The sequence below is a fragment of the Clarias gariepinus genome, chromosome 14 (assembly GCF_024256425.1).
Source record: "Clarias gariepinus isolate MV-2021 ecotype Netherlands chromosome 14, CGAR_prim_01v2, whole genome shotgun sequence".
Taxonomy (NCBI): domain Eukaryota; kingdom Metazoa; phylum Chordata; class Actinopteri; order Siluriformes; family Clariidae; genus Clarias; species Clarias gariepinus.
In genome coordinates, this window is record NC_071113.1 from 3,079,178 (window position 1) to 3,102,480 (window position 23,303).

A 23,303-nucleotide genomic window follows, 5' to 3' on the forward strand; every position below is an offset into this window, starting at 1 on the left:
AACTAAACCGAGGTCTTACCAGATGTTCGCCGGACACTTTGCGTATACCGACCATCCTGACAGCATCAGGAGGGACAGGCTGGTTGTTGAAGGTAGGGTCCATGAAGACACAAGGGCTTGGTGGTGGGGTCTCATAGCTTTTGGAGGCCACAGAGTCGTGTGTTTCCAGCAGGGACTGGACACCAATGCAAAAATTAATTCTTAAGAAATTTTCTTACAATTTTGCCAGGCTGTGATGTGTCTGAGCTTTTTTGTTCATGTGTATACCTGAAAGTGGGGCTCGCTGAGTATGCGGGCCAGTTCATGTGCTGCCTGGCTTTGCTGGGTGAGCGGTGTGAGATCTTTCAGGATGTCCTGCACCAGTTCCAGGTTGTTCTCCCGCACTGCCTCCAGCTTCGGCTCCTCAAACCGCTCGTGGGCCTGTTTCGACACAAATTAAATCCAAAATGTGAAAATGTAAACAGATGGAGTATCCGTTATGTTAACAAAAAGAGATGAGTGCTAGTTTGGAGATGTGCTAAATAGTTCAGGTGGTGACAAAATTAAATGTATACAATACAAAAATTGAGGAACTAGAAAAATTAAGCAGCATCTGGTGGTGATGATGCAAGACACCAGTATTACGCAAATCTGCTTATGCTTAAAGCTGGATATCAACATTAGAGCTTTAGATAAAAGTCTGGACTAGGGTAAAGAGCTTGGCAAGAAGGAGGGGAACAGTGGGTAATTCAGTAAGATGGAACTGAAGTCGAAGGTGGAATAGGGTTAAACTTTGGACTGGGTGAAGTGAGAGAGACTGGGGTGGGACTGGTGTACAGTGTAGGATCGGGATAAATGGCTATATGAGGTAATTTATGGGTAAAGTAAATGCAAAGGGTAATACCAGGTAGAAAGGAAGAAACTGAAGTGGGACTGGCATTAGGATTAGGATAGGGTGAAAGGTGAAATATGGTAAAATGTAAGACAAAGTACTGTAAACAAAAAAAAAGAAGTAAAAAAGTGGGACTGAACTCAAGGGAGGAATGTAGTGGGACTGGTACAAATGGTACAACTGGGAAATGAAAGGATTGAGTATTACAGCTGGGCGTAAAAGCTTGGGTAGCGTATGTTGGAGGGATTGGTGTGGAACGGGTGTAAAAGGTGGCCAGGATACCGGGCGAGACTGAGAGAAGGGTAGATTGAGGGTAGAATAGTCTTGGGGTAAAGGAGTGGGTTGAAGGTAAATGTTAGCACTAAGGTTAGGAAATATTTATTTTTTTCATTTAAGGTTTCATTCATATAACCTTGGGGAAAACAAATGAACAAAAATCTGTATAAGGCTTTGTGAAACCTGTGAAAGTGGCTTTTTAGAAAGCCCTCTGAAGAACTTCTAAAGACACAGCATGCCTTCCTCTTCTTCTCTTTTATCCAGTTTCTCTTTTCTAAACATCCATGTGAATTCCCGCCGAGATTGGTTTCTAACAATCACACTGAAGTGAATATTGTCAAAAGGTTTTTGTGTTTTACGAGTGTACCTTTTTTACCTCGTCACTCCGAACCTTTTCAGATGCTCCAATAGGGACATCATGCATTGACAGTCATAAAGTAGGGCAGGTCAAAGTAAAGAAAAAAACAATCATGCCACAGACATGAGGCCACATTTTTAAGCTGATATAAAATTTCTTGATAGGCGCTTCAAGTTACTGGTGTAACTGGAGTTACCAGTTACTGGTGGGGGAGTACGACAGAGACCTCCACCTGTTTATCTCAAGAAATAATTAGTTTGCTTTTAGTTTCCTTTTGTTTCAGTTTTCCCTTTTCTCAATATTCAATTATTTGTTATAATTCTGTACCATTGATACTTACAAGACACAAAGCAAGAGCTAACTTGCTAAAAGCTGTTTGGAAATAAAGTTCATTACTTTGTGATAAAGGGTGGGTTTAAAGGCTAACATGGGGGGGGGGGGTAAATGATGTACAGTAGCAGTAGACGGTTGGGGGGGGGGGGTGTTAAATGATGTACAGAAAGCTTAGACACAAGCCTGACTTTATTTTCTACATTCTAAAACAATACAGATTTTTTTTTTAACACAGTGAAATACAAACAAGGCGTTAGGTAATTAAATGATACCAATAGTCAGTTGTTATTTCAAGACACGAAGGTCACCCAACAAACACCATGATGAAACTGGGTCTCATGAAGACCTTCCCAGGAAAACAAGACCAAAACTTACCTCTGCTGCAGAGGAGAAGATCATTTAGAGTCATCAGCCTCAGAAATCACCAATTAACAAACAGCACATCAGATTAGAGCTGCTATGGAGGCTTCACAGTGAATAAGTAGCAGATATACATCTCAATATCAACTGTTTAAAGGAGATTTTTGCATATTACAGGAATTAGAATAGAAAGCGTGTCCAAACTTTTGATTGGTGGTGTAGTTTATGGTAAAGTGTAGATGAAGGTAAAGGCCAGGGTTGAAGGGTTGAAAGGTCTTCTGGGTCCAATTTTATATATAAAATTGGAGGTAAGGACTTGGGGTAAAGGATAGACCTAAAAGTAAAGGCTAGGATTTGGATTAATGGAAAGATAAGGATTGATGATAGAAATGTTTAGAAATGTTTAGAAATGTTTTCTATTCTTTATATTTACAACACTGGGCTTTTCAGAAAGCTCTCTGGGGCCCAGTAGTGTCTAAACAGGGACGATGCAACCTGCTTCTCTTTTATCTAGAGTCTCGTTTCTTTGACACCAATGTGAGTTTCCTCTGTGGCTGTTCCCTCCCTAACAATCACAGTAAAGAAAATGTCATCAAAAAGGTGTTATGTTTTTGATTGTGTACCCTGACAACATTTTATACCTTTTCCTCTTGTTCAAAAGGGCCACCATGCACTGTATATCATAAAGGAGGTCAAGCCAAGGAAGGATATCCTTGAACACATCAATCATCGAGTAGAACTGAGGGCAGGAACAGCAGGAAAACATCATCCAAGACAGGATAGAGGAAGAGGAAAATTTCAGAAAGAGACTTTGGATTCTGCAGCATCCTGCTAATTAAAAGCCAGATCTGGACTTACTCGTGCACTCTCCTGAATTTAATGCTGCAATTTCAGGAAGTCCCACTGGGAGATATTCTCAAGCTTGGGCTCTTTTTACACGCTGCACATCTCTCTATCTCTCTTTCTTTTTCGCTCTGTTTTATTTGAGAAGGGGATTCTCAGTAGGATTCTCATACAGGGACTGGCAGGGCATCTCTTGCATATTGTTTAACAAGAGAAATAAAAATGTTAGCAGTCAGCAGTGTATGCAATGCCTTTTAGAAATAATCCAGTACATATTCAGAGGCATAATGGTGAGGCAATGATAGAAACAATGTGCTGCAATGGAATTTGATCAGTTTTGTAATACCAGTGATCGTAAATCTTTCTGCTCTTTGGACCTGCCTGATCCGTCCTGATCATCTGATTGGAGTTCTCATTACATGGAGACCACCACTTCTGCTGAAGATGGCCCTGTTTGGTCTACTTTACGATGACACCATGAACATGGTTCTGGACACCAATTTATAAAAAAAATACATTATAACTGGATACTAGATTCCTGGAAAAAGAGTCCTCTGCATTTTCTGAGCAAAATGCTGAAAAGTTTCTGGTCCATACAGTGAGTGTGTATACTGGCAGGGATATCAGAGAGCGTAGTCCAGGGGCCATGGCTCGAGCCACTTGCTGCAGCCACTCCTCCCCGCTACTGGTGAAACTCACGAGCATAGAGCATGTAACTAGCAAAAGCCAACGTAACTCCTGATAGGTTTACTTCTTTAAAAAGGACCATAGGTGCTAGAGCTTTGGTTCCTTGTTAGATTGTTTGAGAGATGAAGCGTTAACTTTGTGGTATGTCAAGTTTCATGTGTGTACTTCAAAAACTGAGTACGGGATGACAGTTTTTCCAAAGTGGTCCAAAATCAGTTTTTCCAAAGTAGTCCCTTTTTCAGAGTGTGTCCACTCCACAAGCAGCCGTAAAATCTATGGAGTCAATTTTGCATTGATTTCAGGACCATTTTTGAAGAAGTGAATTATTTTTGATTGACAGAATGTTGGGAGTTTTTCAAACCCTGGGACGAGCCATTCAAGCCATGTCTCGTTTTCTGATCGGACAAAGCGAGTCTCAGGATGAAAGTGGGTCGGCACAAGTACCAAAGGGATTCTTATAACTCGAAAACGGTCCTTCTTTCAGGTATTCTTGTTCTATTGCATTCGGACGACTAGGTGGCAACGTTTCCTTGGGGGTGCAGGAAAAAGTCATTGAAGTACACCCAGTCCCGAATCAAACAAAGAGGAATTTTTCGAAACCATTTGGTGAATCCGATAGAAAAGTAATAGCATACTATTTCCTGCGGAGAAGAGGGGTTGAGCTGCTTCATGTAACAAAGCTGGTTAGACCCGCATTTTAACCAAGGTTTTATGCTGTAAAAATAATACTAACAATAGCAGGGGTGCCCTGAGGATGCCCCAACTAATTTATTCATTCAGTCTCAAGCTAGTTTACTGTACTATATGTATGCTATGGTTTTTGTTGACCTTTTTTCCCCCATATTTTCCTTATAATTTAGTTGTATCCAATGGCAGAATGGCATCCAATGAGATGGAAGAAAGACAATCGAAAAGAAAGTGAATTTGGATTATGGCTTAACCTCAGGCCTGAAAGAAAAGCCCGAATACAATCAAATGACCTTCACTATGACAAAAAGTGACAGTGTGGAAGCCATGATTCATCTATCTGACAAGAGAAGATGTAAAAACAGCAACATCAGGACTTCTGGAAGGTTAGTGCGGTATAGACAAATAACCTGCCGTTTTTGGCAGTGTGTGTGTGTGTGTATGTTTGCGCTCACCACAGGACTCTCCATGATGCCCTTCAGGAAGATTAAGTCCAGATCATTGGCTGTGGTGCTGTCGCTCAGCGTGTCCAGGACGCTGTGCATAGCTGAAGAGGAGAGGAGAACAAAACAACAACAAGGTTCACACAAGTCTTCACGTCTAATACAGAGGGTAGGATTTACATTCGAGAGGAACTCAAGTGCAGTAGTTAATGAAACATGGTTAATATTTCTCTCAGTAACAGCTTAGGATTGACTGGCATGACTCGCACACCGCTGCCCCACAGCTCATTAAAATGCCTCTTAATTACTGTTAATGAATCAGAAAGAGTTCTCCAGGACCGCAATCTCATCTGTAACTACATTTTCCAGAGTGTCTGTTTCCTTAGACACCTGCGGCCTTTTTTTTCTAACCCCGACTCAACCATAAGACCAAAAGCAGCAGTGGACAGAAGGCTGACGTTCTTCCTGGCTTCTTGTAGAGAGTGTGTGTGTCCCTCATATTGAATGCCTGAATCATGGTGGTGTCGGGGAGGGGTGGGGGGGAGTAGGGTGGTGGTTTGGAGGACGAGTCGTGAGTGCGCTGTTTTGAAACTCACAGCTGGTACATAATTGGATTTAATTACGCAATCCACTCGTCTTCCTCTCACTCGCTTCCTCTCCTGTCTTGCCGCTGATTGCTGCTCCGTCTCTGTCTGGTGCGTCCCTGGATTTCTCACACAGTCAGGCACGCTTTTATTTTTGACAGAACATAACAGATGTGTTGATAGTGGTTGGAGAAAATAAAAAAGAAGACTAAAATAAAAAACAGGTGTAGTTCTTCAAATATATTAGGGCTGTCAATATTAAAACATTAACGCATGTGAATAATCTAGAGATTTTATCAAGAAATGCCAAAAAAAAAAAAACAAGGGCAAGAGACAAAAAATGGAGAGTGGGCAATTTATTGAAAACTGCATTTAAACTCAAACAGGCTGGTTTTAGTGCAAAGATTTGGCTTTAACGTCATACTGTCCTTCAGACAGTCACACTGATATGATCACCAGATATGAGTTATGGGGCAAAAGAAATTAAGTGGTGGACCCCAAAAAATTTCACCTGCACCGAGCCGTGAAGACACAGGCTGATCCTCGACCCGAATTAAGGCCCTTAACGGCATCTGCGAGAGAAGGGTTTAAAGAATAAAAACATCTTTGAAAGCCACATCTCCTTCCACACCAACTTGCTCGTTTGGAATTTTCAAGGGAACACCAAACATGGGACATTGAAGGATGAAAGAAATTTTTATTCTTGGACGAGAAAAAAATTCAATCTTTGATGGTCCTGATGGCTTCCAGCGATACTGACATGATAGGGAGATCCTCCTGGAGATGTTTTCTTCGTGGCTCAGTGGAGAAGGTTGCATCATGATCTGGGGTGTTTTTTCCTGCAATGGGAAGATGGAGCTTCAGGATGTGTAGGGGCATCAACGGCGGCTGGATATGTGGACATGTTGCAGCAGGCATCACTCTTGAGGGATTCCAGGACAATAATGTTGCACTTCTGGACCATTCTGCGTGTTCCACTAATCTAAATCCTCTTGAGGATGTTTGGGGTTGGATGACAAGGGCACTTTGGATGTCAGACTGTGGATGCCCTTCGTAAAGCCATCTTCACCATATGGAGCAAAGTTCCCACCAGCCTCCTGGAAACAGTTGCATTAAACATGCGGAAACCAGTGTTTGAAGTTATTAACAAGAACGGGGGCGCCTTTTGACACTTTTAGTTGTGGGTACTCTTGTGGATATTTTTGGGCTATGGTCTTAAACTTTTGATCAGCCGGTGAAGAGTCTGTTTAAGTTTTAAAGGCAGTTTTCAATAAATTGCCAATCTCTGGTTTTTTGGCTCTTGCTCCTTTTACTTCTTTTAACATTTTGAAGCAGGTCTTATAACCTGGTTACAATCCACCAGCGTGAAGTGTGTTCAGGAGGATTTTGTTCAGGAGTGTATAATCTGAGCTTTCAGAGATTACTGTTTCATGCTGATCTTTACTACTTTTGTTACTTTATTATTATTATATAGTATTTTCTTTAAAAAATATTAATTTTTTTACAGACCTGGTCATGCATTCAGGCTGGTAATTAATACATTCCAGGTAGATTATGAAGGGCCTTTATGTGTGTGTGTGCGCACACTTACCCACACACACACACACACACACACAGACCATAATCCAGTATGAAAGGACTCTGTTAAGAGTCACGACGTGAAGCGGCTTAGCACATTCCCCTTCACTAATTAACACACACAGGACATGGAGGAGAGACGAAAAGCACCCAAGCAGAGCAGGGTTATATATCAGGTATCTGCACATTTCTCACTTTTTCTCCTCACACATCCTCCACCAGTCCATTCACACATATCTCACATACACACACAAACAAATATACACACACGCAGATGCAAAATACACCTAGACTGACTGCACCATCTAGGTGTTCAATTATAGACATTAGTTAAATTCTTTCCTTGATGATGTTCTAACAGCTGGAGACCTCTTCAGTTAATGCTAAATATCGGTTTATACAGCGCGTCAGCTCTGCAAGGTTGTGTTAAAACAAAACGCATATGAAAAAGCTCATTAAAATAAACGGATAAAATGATTATAAAAGTCAACAGTGCATTAGAAATGCTAATGCTGCTAATGAACGTGACACGCACCAGGGGGCATTGATTGGCTCGAGAGGTGTGATTGGATGCTGTATGTTGGCACATTTTCATTTAAACAGGACGTGACAGCATGTTATACCCATGATAGCTCCCAGGGAGCCCTCATGTCTGTGTTTCCTTCTGGCTCTCCTTTTTAGTCATGCTGTTAGTCATAGTTAGCTCTTGCATTAAATATACAGTTTATTACAGTTATTATCTGCTGTTCTATTGAACCTCCAGCCTCCTAACACACAGTATGACTGCAAAACAAACTCCTGCTATCCGTATCACCCAAATGAGGATGGGTTCCTTTTCGAGTCTGGTTCCTCTCAAAGTTTCCTACTAATGCTAACTCAGGGAGTTTTTTCTTGCCACCATCGTCCTCGTCTTGCTCGTCAGGGACAAGCTGATCATTTTGATTTATACACATTTTCTCACACATTTCCCTATTTTTCGGTTATGATTCCGTAAAGCTGCTTTGCGACAATGAACACTGTTAAACGCACTATACAAATAAAACTAAATCGAATTTAATGATGTCAGACAAAAACATGCAGGGTCATCACAGGAGACATCTGACAATGGAAAATAAAAGGATAGTACTTATTCTTAGTTATGGAGTAGCTGTGTCTGTGTATAAATGCGGAATTTAGGTCTCAGGTATTGACATTCGAACATCTGTTCCTCAAGTTTATGAAGATTTATAAGTGCCATCGCGTGTGAACGTCAGTCGGGAGAAAAACAACCTGGCAAGACACCAAAGGAAACAGGAAGCAAGAGCAGAATGTGTGCCTGGTGCTACAGTACACACAGTTTGCTGGCACGTGGACAAGCATGTGCATTCATTTCCAACAACCCTAATGGTAATGATGGAAATTTTCCCAGAGATGAAAATCATTAGTCATAAGAACTACATCCTTTAAAAACCATGTGGCTATAAGTGATTTGCAACACGGCTTCCCAGTCTGAAAGGTAAATGGGCAGTATGGCCTGAACAGCCGATAGCATTCAAGATGGTGGTATGAGGGGAGAGTGCAGGTAAGGGTAGAGTGCAGGGTGTGAGGACTATCTACAGTCTCTCTCTGATTTACTCCAATCCCAGACTTTTTTACTTCCTTCCACAATTCTGTTAACTCCTTTGTATTAGATTGAAATGCAAGAGAGTGAGACTGAGCCAGAGCAAGCACGAGCGAAGCTGAGCCAGGTTCGCTAAAGGCATGACGACACACCATGTCAGACCAAAGATCAGACTGGAGCGTTTATCCCTGAGTGATGTCAAAACCTATAATTAATTTCTGGGCATTCCACATGCCATGATGGTCAAATTCATTTTTATAAAAAAACGGCCTAAAATTTTAATAAATTGCAGACCTGATAAGAAGTAAAGTCAACCGGCTATATATTCTGTTAGTAAATAGAGGAGAAACACCTCTTTGAGAAAAGAGAGTTGAGAAACTGAAGAAGATCAAAAATCAAAACTTTTGGGTCTTGTGATATCTTCGATGTTATGGTTTTAAAAGTTACAACTGACAAGATAAACTATATATGGGCAATATTAAGGGGCCCAAACCTGTTCCTCCATGACAATCCCTCCATGAGTTCCATGAACACATGGTTTGCCAAGTTTGGAGTGAAAGAACTCAGGTGGCCTGCACAGAGAGCTAACCGCAACCCTACTGAACACCTTTGGGATGAGCTGGAGTTCCAACTGTTTCCCAGACCTTCTGAATCACCTATTGGTGTAACGGTCCACAAACCTATTGCCTGTATGGTCTAGGAAGGTAAAGTGAAAAGTCAAATAGCATAAACAGATCACCAGTGAATGATATGTTTCCTGCTTTCTTGGATGATCTAATCAGTCAGGCCAGTCCTGAGCCAGCACGGGTTCTTCCTTTCAATCTCAGCTTAGACAGATGCAGGTTGTCCATAGGAGAAATCGTATATATCAATGCCCATCTTGTCCAAACACAACTATCTAGTACAAGAATATACCATGATGACACAAGAAGACCAAATCAAATAAACTAGCTTTGGTATCTGGGCAGAAAGATTCCTGCCTCCTTTCAGCTTATTTATATATTAACTATGGAAAACACTCTGTAGCATCTTTATTGGCTGACTACAGAGATAAAAACTGTTAGCTTAGCACATTCTGTTTTTGAAGGCAATGGTTGCATTTAATATGTGTTGCACATGGAGGCCAGTAATACACATGGGCAAGCGGTTATAAAAAGCTGGTCAGTGAGTTTTGCAAGAACAACTGGAACAAGTTGAAGATGCCTCTCAGATTTGGTGAGCTGCTTTAAGAGGAGCAGTGTAGCTTGTCCTGATGTGTACTGGGACATGATTAAGGAGCAAGCAGGTATGCTGTGGTTGTCTTGAAAAACACAAGAGACCTCGTGTCATGCAATGAGGCAATTTGATTTCTGTTTGTGTTTTGCTTTTTTTCTCTCCAGTTCAGTCGAAGATTCTTGGCAACACACTTATGTGGTGTGTCTAAGCAGATACAATGAACAGTGCTCGTACAGACAGCTGTACAGAGCTGTCAAGACATTGGGTACTGGGGAAAGGTCTTAAATTTAGATGTTTGGTCCAAAGGTTTCAGCAGAAAAGGCTCAAAACATGAAGTTTTCCCTTTATGAAACCAAATATAAATTAGATTTTTAGATTCAGTGATTAGTTAGTCTACACTATTAATAGCAGCAGTGAATTGGTTGTTGAACACGCAGTAATGGATGGAGGATGTGATGTCTACAGCAGAGTCTGAAAGGTTTTTCCACTTCTATCTTCTAAGCTTTGAGCCGACTCTAAACTAGCTAGATTGAGGTGCACACATGGCTCTGAGAGCGGTTGTTCTCATGGCACTGGCCACAATTCATGCAGTTGTAGTGTACAGACTTTATTTAAATTCTATTTAGCTTTAAAGGAAGACAAAAATAATTGCAGGAGAAATGTCTTTTTTGGGAGTGTGTAGGAGTGTGATTGAAAAACCCATGCACACCTCTTTACTCATATAAAGTGTTAACATTCATGGGAGCAAAACAACTCAAAAGAAATCTGCTTTCCTTACCATCTGCCTCATTGCTTTCTTCTACTTCTCCACCTCTTTCCAAATAATATTAAATTCTCATTTTATTAATGTCACGTTTCATTTTGCACAGTACAACAAACCACACTCGGAAACCTACAGTACAGCCTACGATTTTCATCATCACCCACCACTAACGTCCTAAAACATTGCGGAGAAAACTTTGAGATGGCTAGCCCTACGTCACCCACCTCCACCATGGATGCACAGTATAATTAGTGTATGTGACTAATTATATGCTCACACAACCTCTCCATAGCTCTTAATTACAGGCTGTGGATCTTCAACTTAGACCTTAATTACAGGTTCACACCCTCTCCCTACACCTTTATTATGTACCTTTACAATATGTGCACTGAGACAATACAATTTTCTGGACCTTGCTGTATTTTTAAGGCTGAATGATTTGATCCTTTGACCATGTAAGTTATGATTCATGCAAAATTACAACTGTAGTGAAGTGATTCGAAAATGTATACAGTGTACGCAGTAAAGCAGTAAAGTGTTAGCTTTTTCAAAAGACACTAATGGTGTTAAGAAGTCAACTTCGGTTAAGTATTGGGTCATTTGGTCATTTGATTTGTAGCAGAGCTTTTTCTTTGAGAATTACTTGTTCTTCTAGTGGGGGAATGGAGATTATGTACTCCACAGCCACCAGGGAATGGTCACCAGGGAATCAATCAAGAGCCCCCAGTCCACTTATCCACTTATAGTCCAGTTGCACAAATTTACTTTTACTGGCCCACTAGCCCTGGTCAACTTAAACTGGGTAACTTAAACTGGTCCACTTGCACTGGTGCACTGAAACAGGTCTACTTGCCCTGGTATACTTGCATCGGTCCTCTTGCATAGGTCCACTTGCACCAGTTCATTTGCCCTGGTCTTCTTGCATTGTTCCACTCAAACTGGACTATTTGCCTTGTTGGCTTTCACTGGGCCACTTGCACAGGTCCATTGGCACTAGGCCACTTGAATGGGTCTACAGGCACTGATTCCCTTGCACTGGTCCATTAGCCCCAGTCCTCTTGCAGCAGTCCACTTGCACTGGTTCACTTGCCCTGCTCCGTTTGCACTTTTCCACTTGCGCCCACTTGCCCTGGTCAACTTAAACCAGGGCAAGTGGGCTCAAGGTTCACTTAAATAAGTCCATTTGCAACAGTAAATGAGTCTATTGGCACAGATCCACTTGCACTGGTTCACTTGCACTTGTACACTTCCACTGGTCCATATGCATGGGTCTACTGGCACTAAACCACTTGCAGTGCGTCACATTTGCTGGTCCATTTGCACCAGTCCACTTGCATCGCCCTGCTCCTCTTGCAGTGGTCCACTTGTTCATGGCACTTATCCTCATCTTTGTAATTGTTTGAAAGAAGTAAAGTAGATAGACATATTTAATGAGATCGCTGGACTGATCTGTGGTGTCCCATCAATTCTGGTGCACTGCCCAGGGCAAAAATGGCAGGGCCCCAGTTTTTGAGCAGACAAACCTTCAGAGCAGGTAATTATCCAGCCAGTCTGGAAGGCCATTCATACATGTCTGTTTAATACATAATTTAATACTCTGTTGTAAAATATGTACAAGGTGCATAAGTATGATCTCTTCTTTACTGAACATGCCATTAATAAAGCAACCACTCTGCATTCAGGAAACTCCCATATTTTGTTTTGCACAAATTATTCCACCACAATTACATTTATTACAATTTCATTCATTTTATGTCCAAATTGTTTCAAATATAATCATTAATCGTTAGTTGAAATGGCTCAAGAATAATGTTAACAGCCATTAATATTGCTAAGCAGTAGAGAAGAAAAACTATGTGAATGCTAAAATGTAAAAAAAAAATACAATGATTGATAAGTTCGGACTGATGATGACGTGAAACTCTTGTTCATGGTTCTAGGCTAATCCAAAATCTCAGACTACAGTACAGTTCGTAGCGGCGGAACGCTAATAACAACAACATGATGCAAAGTTAAGTTGCAAACTATTTTTCAAATACAAAGTTAAATACAGTAACACAAAATAACATAACCATCATGATAAATGTTACACATTCATTCACACACACATTGTCACTGTAATGTTTTTTTAAAAACAGTAAAAATCTTACAATTTCAGGGACCCAGAACACCGTCTGGTTAGAAGGCCAAAACAAGACTTTATCAAGAATTAACAAGAATTATCACCTATGCAGGTACGGGCCTAAAAAAAAATAACACTTACACCCCTCACTCAGGAAGCTTCCTCTGTCACCTGTTTTTTCTCTTCTCTCCTGCTTTTTTTTTTTTTTCTTCACTTGAAACCCAGAGTGGAAAAACATCCTCATTACATGCGATACTTATTTGTTGGCTATCTAACAACATAAAAACGCTCAGAACGCCATTAGCGCTAATATTATGGCAAATCACCATAATCGTAATCACCATACCACCCAAGTCCCCTTATTCTCCCTCTCTCTCTCTCTCACCTCCTGGGCTCTTGAGAGAGTTAAGAGAGCCAGCCTCCTCCAGAGACAGCCTGTTAAAGAGACTCCCAGCCATGCTTTCTCTGTCGCTCTCTCTCTCTCCCTGCTTCTCTGCCTAGCGCTCACTCTCCTCCTCTCGATCCCTCGCTTTTTCACCTCTTCGACGTCAGCGACGCTCGCCAGCAGCACTTCCCTTCCTGAATTCCCTCCTCTCTCAGTCTCAGTCTTCCTCTCCTCATTAGTTCCCGTCACCTGCTTCTCAGCTCAATCCTTTTTGACAGTAGCTGGGAGGGTTTGGAAGAAAATGAGGCTCCCTGTGTTGCTGGATCAGCTCTTCTCCTTGTATCTCATGGCTGCTTTTCTATTTTCTTTCATTTCTCAGAAGATCAGTTTATCACTGAGACACCTCTAAAGCTCCCACCGGGAATTCCAGACCTTAGATCAAGAATGGAGTCTCGTGGGCTGAAGAAATCCACTACTCGACCGTTACATCTGGAGCTCGACGACGGTCAGAAACAATCGGGACAAAGCTGTGTTTGGATCTGATTAGAATGGAAATGAATTAAATCTTTTATTGTCATGAGGACGGTTCTACTGTTTGGACAGATGAAGCACTTAGATGTTGAAAGTAATGGTATCACCGATCTATAAATGAAAATAAGAAGAAAATGGTTCCTACTGTATATCCCTTTTATTATTCACCTAAAAAGAATCAGAATCAGAGAGTCGACTCTTTCGTTTGAGTCTCTTTCTCCTCAGGCTTGGCGGTGCATCAGACAGAAAGACAAAGTAGAGTGTAATGACTCCTTAGAGCCAGCGGAGGAAAGGGAGGAGTGATATTTCTTTCTCTATTTACCCCGAAGCCATCCTGAGGAAACTGCGATCTTTATCCAAGGAAAGAAATTATCGTCAAGGTCTGTAACATCGCTGGCCGAGAAAAAGAATAAAGACCAGACTGACTGACTGACTGCTTTCTTTACCTCAAAAACAATTGAGGCAAAGCAGTTAGTAGTCAACGTATTCATCCACAAGTCCATATTCCTTCCACCCGCAACCTAAGAAACTAACTATCTTTTTTTAAGCAACATTAACTTTATTTTTTTTTCAACAAAATCAACTACTCCTGGATGTGAAAAAGTCTGGACCCCTTCCCCACCCCCTATAAATGTAAGAAAGAAATCCTGATAGGAAGGTTTGATTAAAGAGGAACTGTATTTATTCTACACTGTAGCTATTAAAGACAAATTAATCCATGTTTTTCATTTGTCCCTAACATTATCGTATTCTTCGAACTGCAATTATTCAGAGGAACTCTTGTCCAGAGATTAATCAGAGAGAGGAAGAGCGGGAAAAAATACGAGGCTCACCTGAGTCAGAGCTGGATGATGCAACAGGCATGGCTGGTATCTTGGGACTTCTGGGCTTTCTAAGATAAGGGGAGAAAGAAAGAGAGAGAGAGGAGAATGAAACACAGTAGCCATGCATGTAATAATAAAAAAATAATAATAATACTTTTTGGACAGTTTGGGGTCAATAACAAACAGTGAGGATCAAACATTATAGTACATATTACACAAGTTCTTTTTATTAATACACCGCAAATTTTATGAAAACTATTGCTCTTATTTGTTTTTAAACAAATATAAGACCATTACGACAATTTCTAGGAATATTTCTTCATTTGACACTTAAAATCTATTCCTATCTATCTATCTAAATGTTTATCTAAAGCAGCAAAAAGATCAGAAAATGTTCATAATGAAAATATCCCGACAGTAAAGTATGGTTTAGGAAACATCATGATTTGAGCCTGCTTTGCTTCATCAGGGCGTGGCCAGCTTGATGTCACAGAGAGAAAGATGAATTCCCAAGTGTATCAAATGATTCTTCAGGAAAATGTGACAATGTCTGTTTATCAGCTGAAACTCTGTAGAAATGGGATGATGCAGCAACAGGACAACGATCCAAAATATAATATTTGTCAATACTCTTGACTTAGATGAAGATTAGATCACATTTCATGACAAATTAATGCAGAAAACCATGAAATTACAAAAGGTTATTACAAGTCCAGGTCCGTACATCCAGCCATCGTGTCCGTACATCTCACCGCTCCTTAATCAGTTTGGAAAGTGAAAGTATAGCATATGTTCAGCACCATGGCCAGCTCCATAGCATATGAACAAAGGGTGGGGTTGTGAAATTCTTTTCAACTCACCATCCTGCTGTATTTGGCCAGTTATTAAAGGCTGTCACAACGTTAGGCCAATAGATAGGGTGTGTATCATGTATAGGTCAAGGTGCTCTCTCTCTCTCTCTCTCTCCACTATATGCTCATGCAGACTCCAACACCTCTGTAACGCATCTGCCACCAAGGAGCCTAACAAGAATTGGCCCTCCTGTGCGACACCGCCACAGTTTCCCTGCACTTCTGTCTCCACATGTCTGTGTCCTGGTCTGCACTGTTGTGAGCTCTTATGCTGGTACAGAATTTGTGCAGCAAAAGCCGCCACGCAAACATGTAGGAGGATTCCTCCAAAAGTTTGCAGGAACAGTCGACCAGAACAGCTGAGCAGGAAGGATGCTAACAGGTGAAGCCCAGCAGGCCTACATCTCACTTGATCCAGAGGCAGCAGATGTTTTCCTCCTCAGATCCTTCAAAAGTTTTAAAAAGTGTTAATTATAAAAGATCTTAGCTTGCTGTGGAGTTAACAGCAGCCAAGTGGCTGAAAGCACCCAACCTGACAAGGCTCTCTCTAGGCGCAGTTCAATGCCCTTCTTTGCATCAGTAGCTGCTGGCTGCAGCCAGAACGCCTCACAGCATGTCAAGTGATAGAACGGGTGGTCATGAATCATTTTCCGCGCTCCTGGCAGAAGAGAGGAAAGCAGTAGGCTTGTGCTAACCTTCTCCAGTTTAAGGATTATGGGCCAGAGGATGAGATCTCACATTATTCAATTCAATTCAGTTTTATTTGTATAGCGCTTTTAGCAATTTTCATTGCCGCAAAGCAGCTTTACACAGTCACATTATGTGGGAGAAGTTCCAGTCCCAGCACGGGCTTGACACGGGAAGTCCAGTTTCTTAAGCTTGCCTGTCACTTATTCCTCAGAATGCATGGCCAAGTCGACCCCTCTCTTTCTCATGGAGATTAAATAAGGCTTCCTGCTGCCTGTGTCTCATGGAAGGATCGATGGGGAAAACATACTGTTTTTATTTGTCTGATGCTAAGCTTTTCAGTGCCTCTTCTCTTAGGGTCATGGCTGGTCCATGCTCCAGCCCCACAGATCTCAAATCGATTCCATGTGATTGACACATTACCACGTTAGCAGCTAACAGAACAGAGGAAGTTTCCTTTAGGAAATTGATTTAAAATGCATCCGGGGCTTAAAGATATCCTCCCTGAAAGCCAGAGACAGTAATCTGATGCAAGCAATGACGTACAGGAGATAAACAGCAGCATCTTCCGAGTGATTGATGGAGTCCTGAACAAACCAAGTCTCGGGGCTTTAATTGACTGAGCGCTGAACGCTTTATGCTGGAAATCCGAATAACCATAAAGCCAAAAAAAAGAACCAGCAGGAGCAGGAAGTGCTAAATGTTACAGCTCTGAAGCTTTCAATCAATACCCTATGTACAGCGCTAATGGATTCTGAGTGAACGCAATTCAGCGCTGAATTGACCCGCCCGCAGGAAGTCGACCCAAACCGCTTAGAATAATCTCCACAAAACAACGATCCAGGAATGTGATTCATCTCCATCCGATTCTTTGACTCATGTTGAACCTTCTGCCATTTTTTGTAAAGACTTTTATCTTCTCCTTATTTTTCCTACAACGTTGTTTATTAAATATCAAAGGAAAATGATTCACTTTCTGCAGTGAATCGATTCAGACTCTAATTCAGTCGATTCACATCATTCAAGAGAGTTAAGACTGCACTTTAAACATTGATCTCTCTCTCGCTCTCTCACACACACACACACACGAAAAATAGACATGTAGGAAAGGTCTTCCTCTTCCACTTGGCAAATATATATAATTACACTCAGAGAGGGTGTGTGTGTGTGTGTGTGTGTGTGTGCACATTTAGAGCATCACACACACACACACACACACACACACACACAAAGATCTGAACTCAGAGGACATATAAATTACAGTACATCAGCTTCCTTACTAAAGTGTGAACACACACACACACACACACACTCACACACAGAACCATAAATACAAAGCAAAGTGGGGTGTTTTAACCCTGACAATACAGCTGAGCAAACTGCTGCCCCGTGTGTGTGTGTGTATGTGTGTGTGTGTGTGTGTGTGAGAGAGAGAGAGAGGTATGGACAGTTTTAGAGGAATCTCAATAAGGGTTCTAAGGATTAGAAATTAATTGGTCATTTTTTTCAGTAAACTCAATTAATGAGAGAACAGCTTGCGAACGTAAAAACATCACAAAAGTGTTCTTCTGAGAAATACTTTAAATATCTAGGATCTCATCTTCCAGTAGGTTTTTAAGTCCAGCAGACACTGACACGTCCGGGAGTCGGCAACCTTAAATACTCAAAGAGCCCTTTGGAGCCGTTTCCCACAGGAAAGAGAGCACCCACATTCCCACAAAACCCCAAAACAAAAAAATTGACATTTAAAATGAAGATAACACTGTATATATCATTTTATTTACCTTTATGCTATGTATAAAAAACTATAGTGTGTTGCATTTCTGAAATCAATGAACTGCTACAGAGAGAGTGAATCTTATTTCCGCACGCAACAGAAGGTTACCTTTAAATAAAATACTCAGTGTCTATATGAGTTCTCCTCGTATTTATAAAATAAAAAGGCGAACTTAAATTGTCCACCTGCAGCAAATCAAAAATACCGTCTGCTACTGTGTGACATCATCCTGTTATCAGGTGTACTGGAGCATACAGTCAGCAGTCAACCTGAATATAAAAAGGACTATTTACATAAATCGCACGTCGGTGGTATTTTAATGTTACAAGACCACTATAATTTCAAATTTAGAATTACTTAAAAATAATAATAATAAAATAAATGTAAATTAAATACTCATTATTTATTTTCCAAAGCCACAGGAAGCCACAACAGAGAGATGAAAGAGACACATGCGACTCTGAGACACGGGTTACCGACCCTTGGTCCGGGTACTAGGGCACTAACACAATCGGCTAAACACAGTATAAAAATAACATCTTCCATGATCTCGTCCATGTTCTTTAGAATCGTGCCGATGGTTAAACGATTCGATTCACACTAGAAGAACAAGCGGTGTCTGACATCTTTTCACCTCGTTCTATTCTTTCAATTATTTCCACTTTTGTCTCCATCGTTATCGCTTGGCGCTTATTGGCAGTACCAGCTTTATCGCTGCTGCTTTCACGCTCGCTTCTGGACATTCCCGGGATACACGCTGCACACACGTGACAATGTACACTGGACATGTGATCTAACTTCTGCAATTGAACACTAACACATTTTCGTATCTTCCAAAGGTTCTTAACTCGAGTGTTCATATTTAGGGGACTTAATGTAAATTTTCCTAAATGACTCCTGAGTCAATTTATAAATGATTTATTCATTCAGATTTGAACTGAATAAAGTGGACGATAAAGCTACAAATCAATATACAATGGAACCTTGGATTACGAGCATAATTCATTCCGGAAGTCGGCGCGTATTTCAAAACACTCGTAAGCCAAATTTAATTTTCCCATAAGAAATAATGGAAACTTAAATTTTTCGTTCCACAGCCCAAAAAAATAAATACATAAAATTAACACAAAATAATTAACAAACAATTAACACAAAATATAAAGAAAAAATAAAACAAATTAAAACAATAAAAATAAAACAAATTAACCTGCACTTTAAAAAAAAGTTTATGCATGCAAGCGCTGTGTGTGTGTTTGGGTCATTACATATGTGTTCTTTTGCTTTACACGCATGCACACACGTGTTATAAGAAACATTACACGCGCACTGTAAACACAAAATAAAATATGTTTTACACACACATGTGGTCACAGTGTTATAGTAAATAGTACGCGTGAGCACGGATGTTGATTATACCAGTAAGAGACGAGCACTAAGACCCAGCAGGGAAGACGATTACCCACAATTACGCAGCACAAGAGAGAGAAAAAACGTTGGTTCCGTTGTGATCACGTGACACTCGGCGTCAAAAGAAAAAGTGATACTCGAGGGATGCATGATATATGATACTCAGTACTTGTAAAATAAGACTTGTTCATTTTCCAAGTCAAAATTTATTAAAAATCTTTGCTTGTCTTGCGGAACACTCGCAAACCACGTTACTCGCAATCCGAGGTTTTACTGTAACTGTATTAGAGAATCTCTCTCTCATTCTGTCTGCCTTTCAGTCTCACTCTTTTGATCTCTCTGTCTGGGATCTGAGATCTTTTGATCTCTCTCTTTCCCCCTGTACCAGTCACTCTTTCTCAGCCTCTCAGTACAGCGGTACCCCAGAATATAAATGTAATCCGTTCCGGAGGCGAGTGCTTAAGGTGAAATATCGTATTGTGAAAAAAACTGTCCCATAGGAAATAATGTAAATGCAGATAATTCCAGCCACCTAAAAATATTACCAATATTACTAATATTAACACTATAATCATATTTTTGCTTTAAAAAAATTATTCGAACATTTAGAAAAGACATGTGAATAGACATTAAACCACATTTAACCGTAATTTATAATTCCTCGTATCACAGAAGCAAACAACTTTTCAGTTCTTAAGGTAAAAATTTGTGAGCTGTGGTGTTTGTATGTCGAGATACCGGTGTATTTCTCTCTATCGTTATCGTTGGTCCCTCTCTTTCTCTCAGTTTCAGACTCTTTGAATATCTCTCTCCCTCTTTCTATCGTTGTGTCTCACTCTCTCAATCTCTTTATGTTTTGGTCTCTCTCTCTCTCTCTCTCTCTCTCGATCGATCGATCTTCTCCAGCGTAGCTGCTGTAAACTCACGCTTCCCGTTGAGGCACATTGCCCAGAAATCTCCACACCAAAAACACAGCTGTGTGTGTGTGAGTGTGTTATTATAGAAAAGCCAAGTATTTATGTACAAGTGTGTGATTACAGGGTAGAGGTGCAGTGGTGTGTGTATGAAGAACGACAGCTGGAGACAGACGTAGGCCGAATCCCGCTGCTATAAAGTGAGCAGCACCAGAGACGCGAGACAGCGCCAGATACACCGCACTTCCTCCTGAGCGTGCTGCTCCAGTCCTTCTTTCCTGTTACACACTTAAAAGAAAAACACTAAGGGTTACCTCGTACTCACACACACTTACACAGTCTCATATCCGCTGCTTCCACGGACACACCTTTCACAGGCACAGGAAGTGACATCGCTGTTCTGACCGACGGCGATCGTTCCACCGTACGTGACTGTTCAATGGGTTCCATGGTAACGCCTCGTTAATATTCATGAGCACAGGTGAATAATTAATCCAGCTGTAGACTGCTGGATCACATAGTCATAAAATGAAGCGAGTATAACAACGACAGAGTTTTCTTCCAGTTAATTAGCAACAGTTTAATTATTTACTCATTCGTTTTTGTTTTTAATTATTCATCTCGTCTGTTTGCTTTCCTTAAAATTTCATGGTGCTAACTTCAGCCGTTTGGGAGAGATGATTATACTGTCTCGCTTTTAAATCAGAATTATTCATATTTCTTTATAAGTATTAGTACAAAAATTGGTGTAAGCTTTTAGCAGCATATGACCTGGAAAAATCATTGCTTAAATTAAAATATTTTGTATAAAATTAAAATTTTTTTTGCCACAAATTACTAGCACACAGTGGTTTTGCTTAAAAGCTTCAGGTTAGACAAACCTTATGTAATATGGCCATAAAACATAAAAAATAGTTTATTCTGTTAAAATCGCTGAATATCTTCCTAATAATACCTAATCTACCTAATAATTATTATTAACACAAATACCAGAAAAATTCCTGAGCGCTGCATGAGGGATGTTTTTTGGTAAAAACTTAAAAAGCAAAAAATCTGTAGTGTCCGTAACCATGTAAAATTCATGTTGCAATATTTTACCAATTTCTCATTCTAAAAAAATATACTTTTTGAGTTTTATGTCTTTTCACGGGAAATCGAAACTGGCCGAGTTTCATCTTAATGACATTTAAGATCGTTGAAAGATTTAAATTCAAAAAAGTAACGGACACTACAGACATAAAAGGGACGGAAATTGTATTTAGCAAATGTGTTTCTTTTATCTAATAAAAAATAAGTGTACCCATGTTTACAAAAAAGAAACTTAACATGGATCGGGAGATAAAGAAGCAATAAGTGTTATGAAATATGGTGTTATATGATCCTATCTGAAAATCCACTTTTTCACCGAGCTGAGACACTTTTTAGCACCGATACCATGTTGTGGCCGTTTGTGAGTCTCGAGAAGTTTGAGTTAAGAAGTTTAGAGGAAATGCTTGTAAAGTTTACCTCGTTACCTCCCAGCTAATTACGTCACGGTAAAGTCAGGACCTCTGAAGTGCACAGAACACCGAACGGCATCCTAGGAAAAGCCTCCTGTCCACTTCCTCATACAGTCACAGGTGAAACGAGTGTATCCAAGACAACCGTACCACCGCCACTTTTCACCATAGCAACTACTTACAGGACAATAAGTTATAATAATAAGCATTATTATTTAACAGCAGAGGGCTTGAACTTGTCCAGCTTCCCTGACCTGTACACTACGCTGTTTAATTAAACACACGTGAACCAATAGTGTTTAATAACTAATAAAATGTAATCTGATCTTGTCCTCTCCGTACTCAAGGTCGACACCTAATCTGTCAGAAATTTAAAAAAATTCAGTTAAATCTAACCCTGCTGGATTAATTATTCGCCGGAGCTCATGAATATTCACGGGAAGCAGCTATAATTACTGAACTCACACACACACAGGCACAAAGCTTCGAGCTAATTCAACCTTTTTGCATCAATTAATCCCCACTGCTTGGGTCAGATGAGCAGAGATTTTTTAATTCCCCTCATGTTTAGCCATTTCAATGCTCGCTCTAACACACAGATTCATCTCTAAAATAGCTGTACAATTTCCTTTGTCGAGTTTATCAGTGGCCAAATTATACCCGAAAGGCAGATAACATTCAAAACGGCTCTAACGGAGCAGTCCAAAATAGGCGCTGGTTACTAATTTCCCCTCAAAGACACACTGGTTTCCAGGGAAATGACCCCAGAGGTTTGGGGTGGGGTAATGTTTATAAATGAGAGGACAGAAAGAACTGACATGCACTTATTGTCTCCTCAGTTCAACCGTATAATACTTTATATTTTAAAATGTCAATCAAAAACACTCTACATCACGTAAATAATCAAAACATTATACTTGCATTAATGGATAAACGTCAAGTTCTCCTGGACTTGACGAACATAAAATTGCTCTACTGTATATGACGGGAATAAAAAACACACTACATGATGTGAAGAACAAAAAAAATGCTCTAATAGACAGGACGTATAAAAACTACATAAAAGTAATAAAAATATCTATAGACATAACTAATAAACATGCGCTTCATGACCTGACTAATAAAAAAATGGAACATGGCATGAATAATAAAACACTCTGCAAGACATGACTGATAAAAAAAGCTCTACATGATGTGACTCATGAAAAAGCTTTGCATGGAAATACATGTAAATTTACTACAGTTAATGTAAATACTGATAAAAAAGCTCTACATAACATGACTAATAAAAAATGCTCTACAGAGAATGACACGAGTAATTAAAAAAAAAAACTCTCCATGCCATGACTCAGGAAAACGCTCCACATGACACGATTAATTAAAAAGCTCTACATGTAAATAATAATGTAAATTTTACATTTTGTAAATTTAAACTGTAAATTCTAATAAAATGCTTTATATGTCGTGACTTTTAACATAAACTTCCTAAACCGACTGTTTACAACCAAATGTCTCTCTATCTTTCGCAGAACAACCCCAATGATCCAAACCGATCCGGATTCAAAGCGGCTCATTCCACAGAGAATGCCCTTCTGTCTGTCACTGAGCAGCTCCTTGCTGCTAGATCAGCTAAACTGTCATCAGTCCTCATCCTTCTGGAACTCACATCTTCATTTGACACGGTGAACCACAAGATTCTCTTGTCTAT

At 40.2% G+C, this 23,303-nt stretch overlaps 1 protein-coding gene across 4 annotated transcripts in view; it reads right to left on the minus strand.

Annotated features, from left to right (window-relative positions):
* The window catches only part of mpp2b (MAGUK p55 scaffold protein 2b), a 41,016-nt gene that overhangs the window by 15,698 nt on the left and 2,015 nt on the right, over positions 1-23,303 (minus strand). The window contains exons 2-5 of one of the 4 annotated variants that reach the window (XM_053512223.1): positions 14,470-14,528; positions 4,871-4,962; positions 268-420; positions 20-175 (exon numbers count right to left, since the gene is read on the minus strand). In XM_053512223.1, coding sequence (XP_053368198.1) covers positions 20-175; positions 268-420; positions 4,871-4,962; positions 14,470-14,500 — 432 coding nt within the window. In that variant the 5' untranslated portion in view covers positions 14,501-14,528. Of the gene's footprint in view, positions 1-19; positions 176-267; positions 421-4,870; positions 4,963-12,861; positions 12,877-13,105; positions 13,200-14,469; positions 14,529-23,303 lie in introns of those variants that run through there. The other 3 variants (XM_053512227.1, XM_053512222.1, XM_053512224.1) reach the window with 3 other exon arrangements.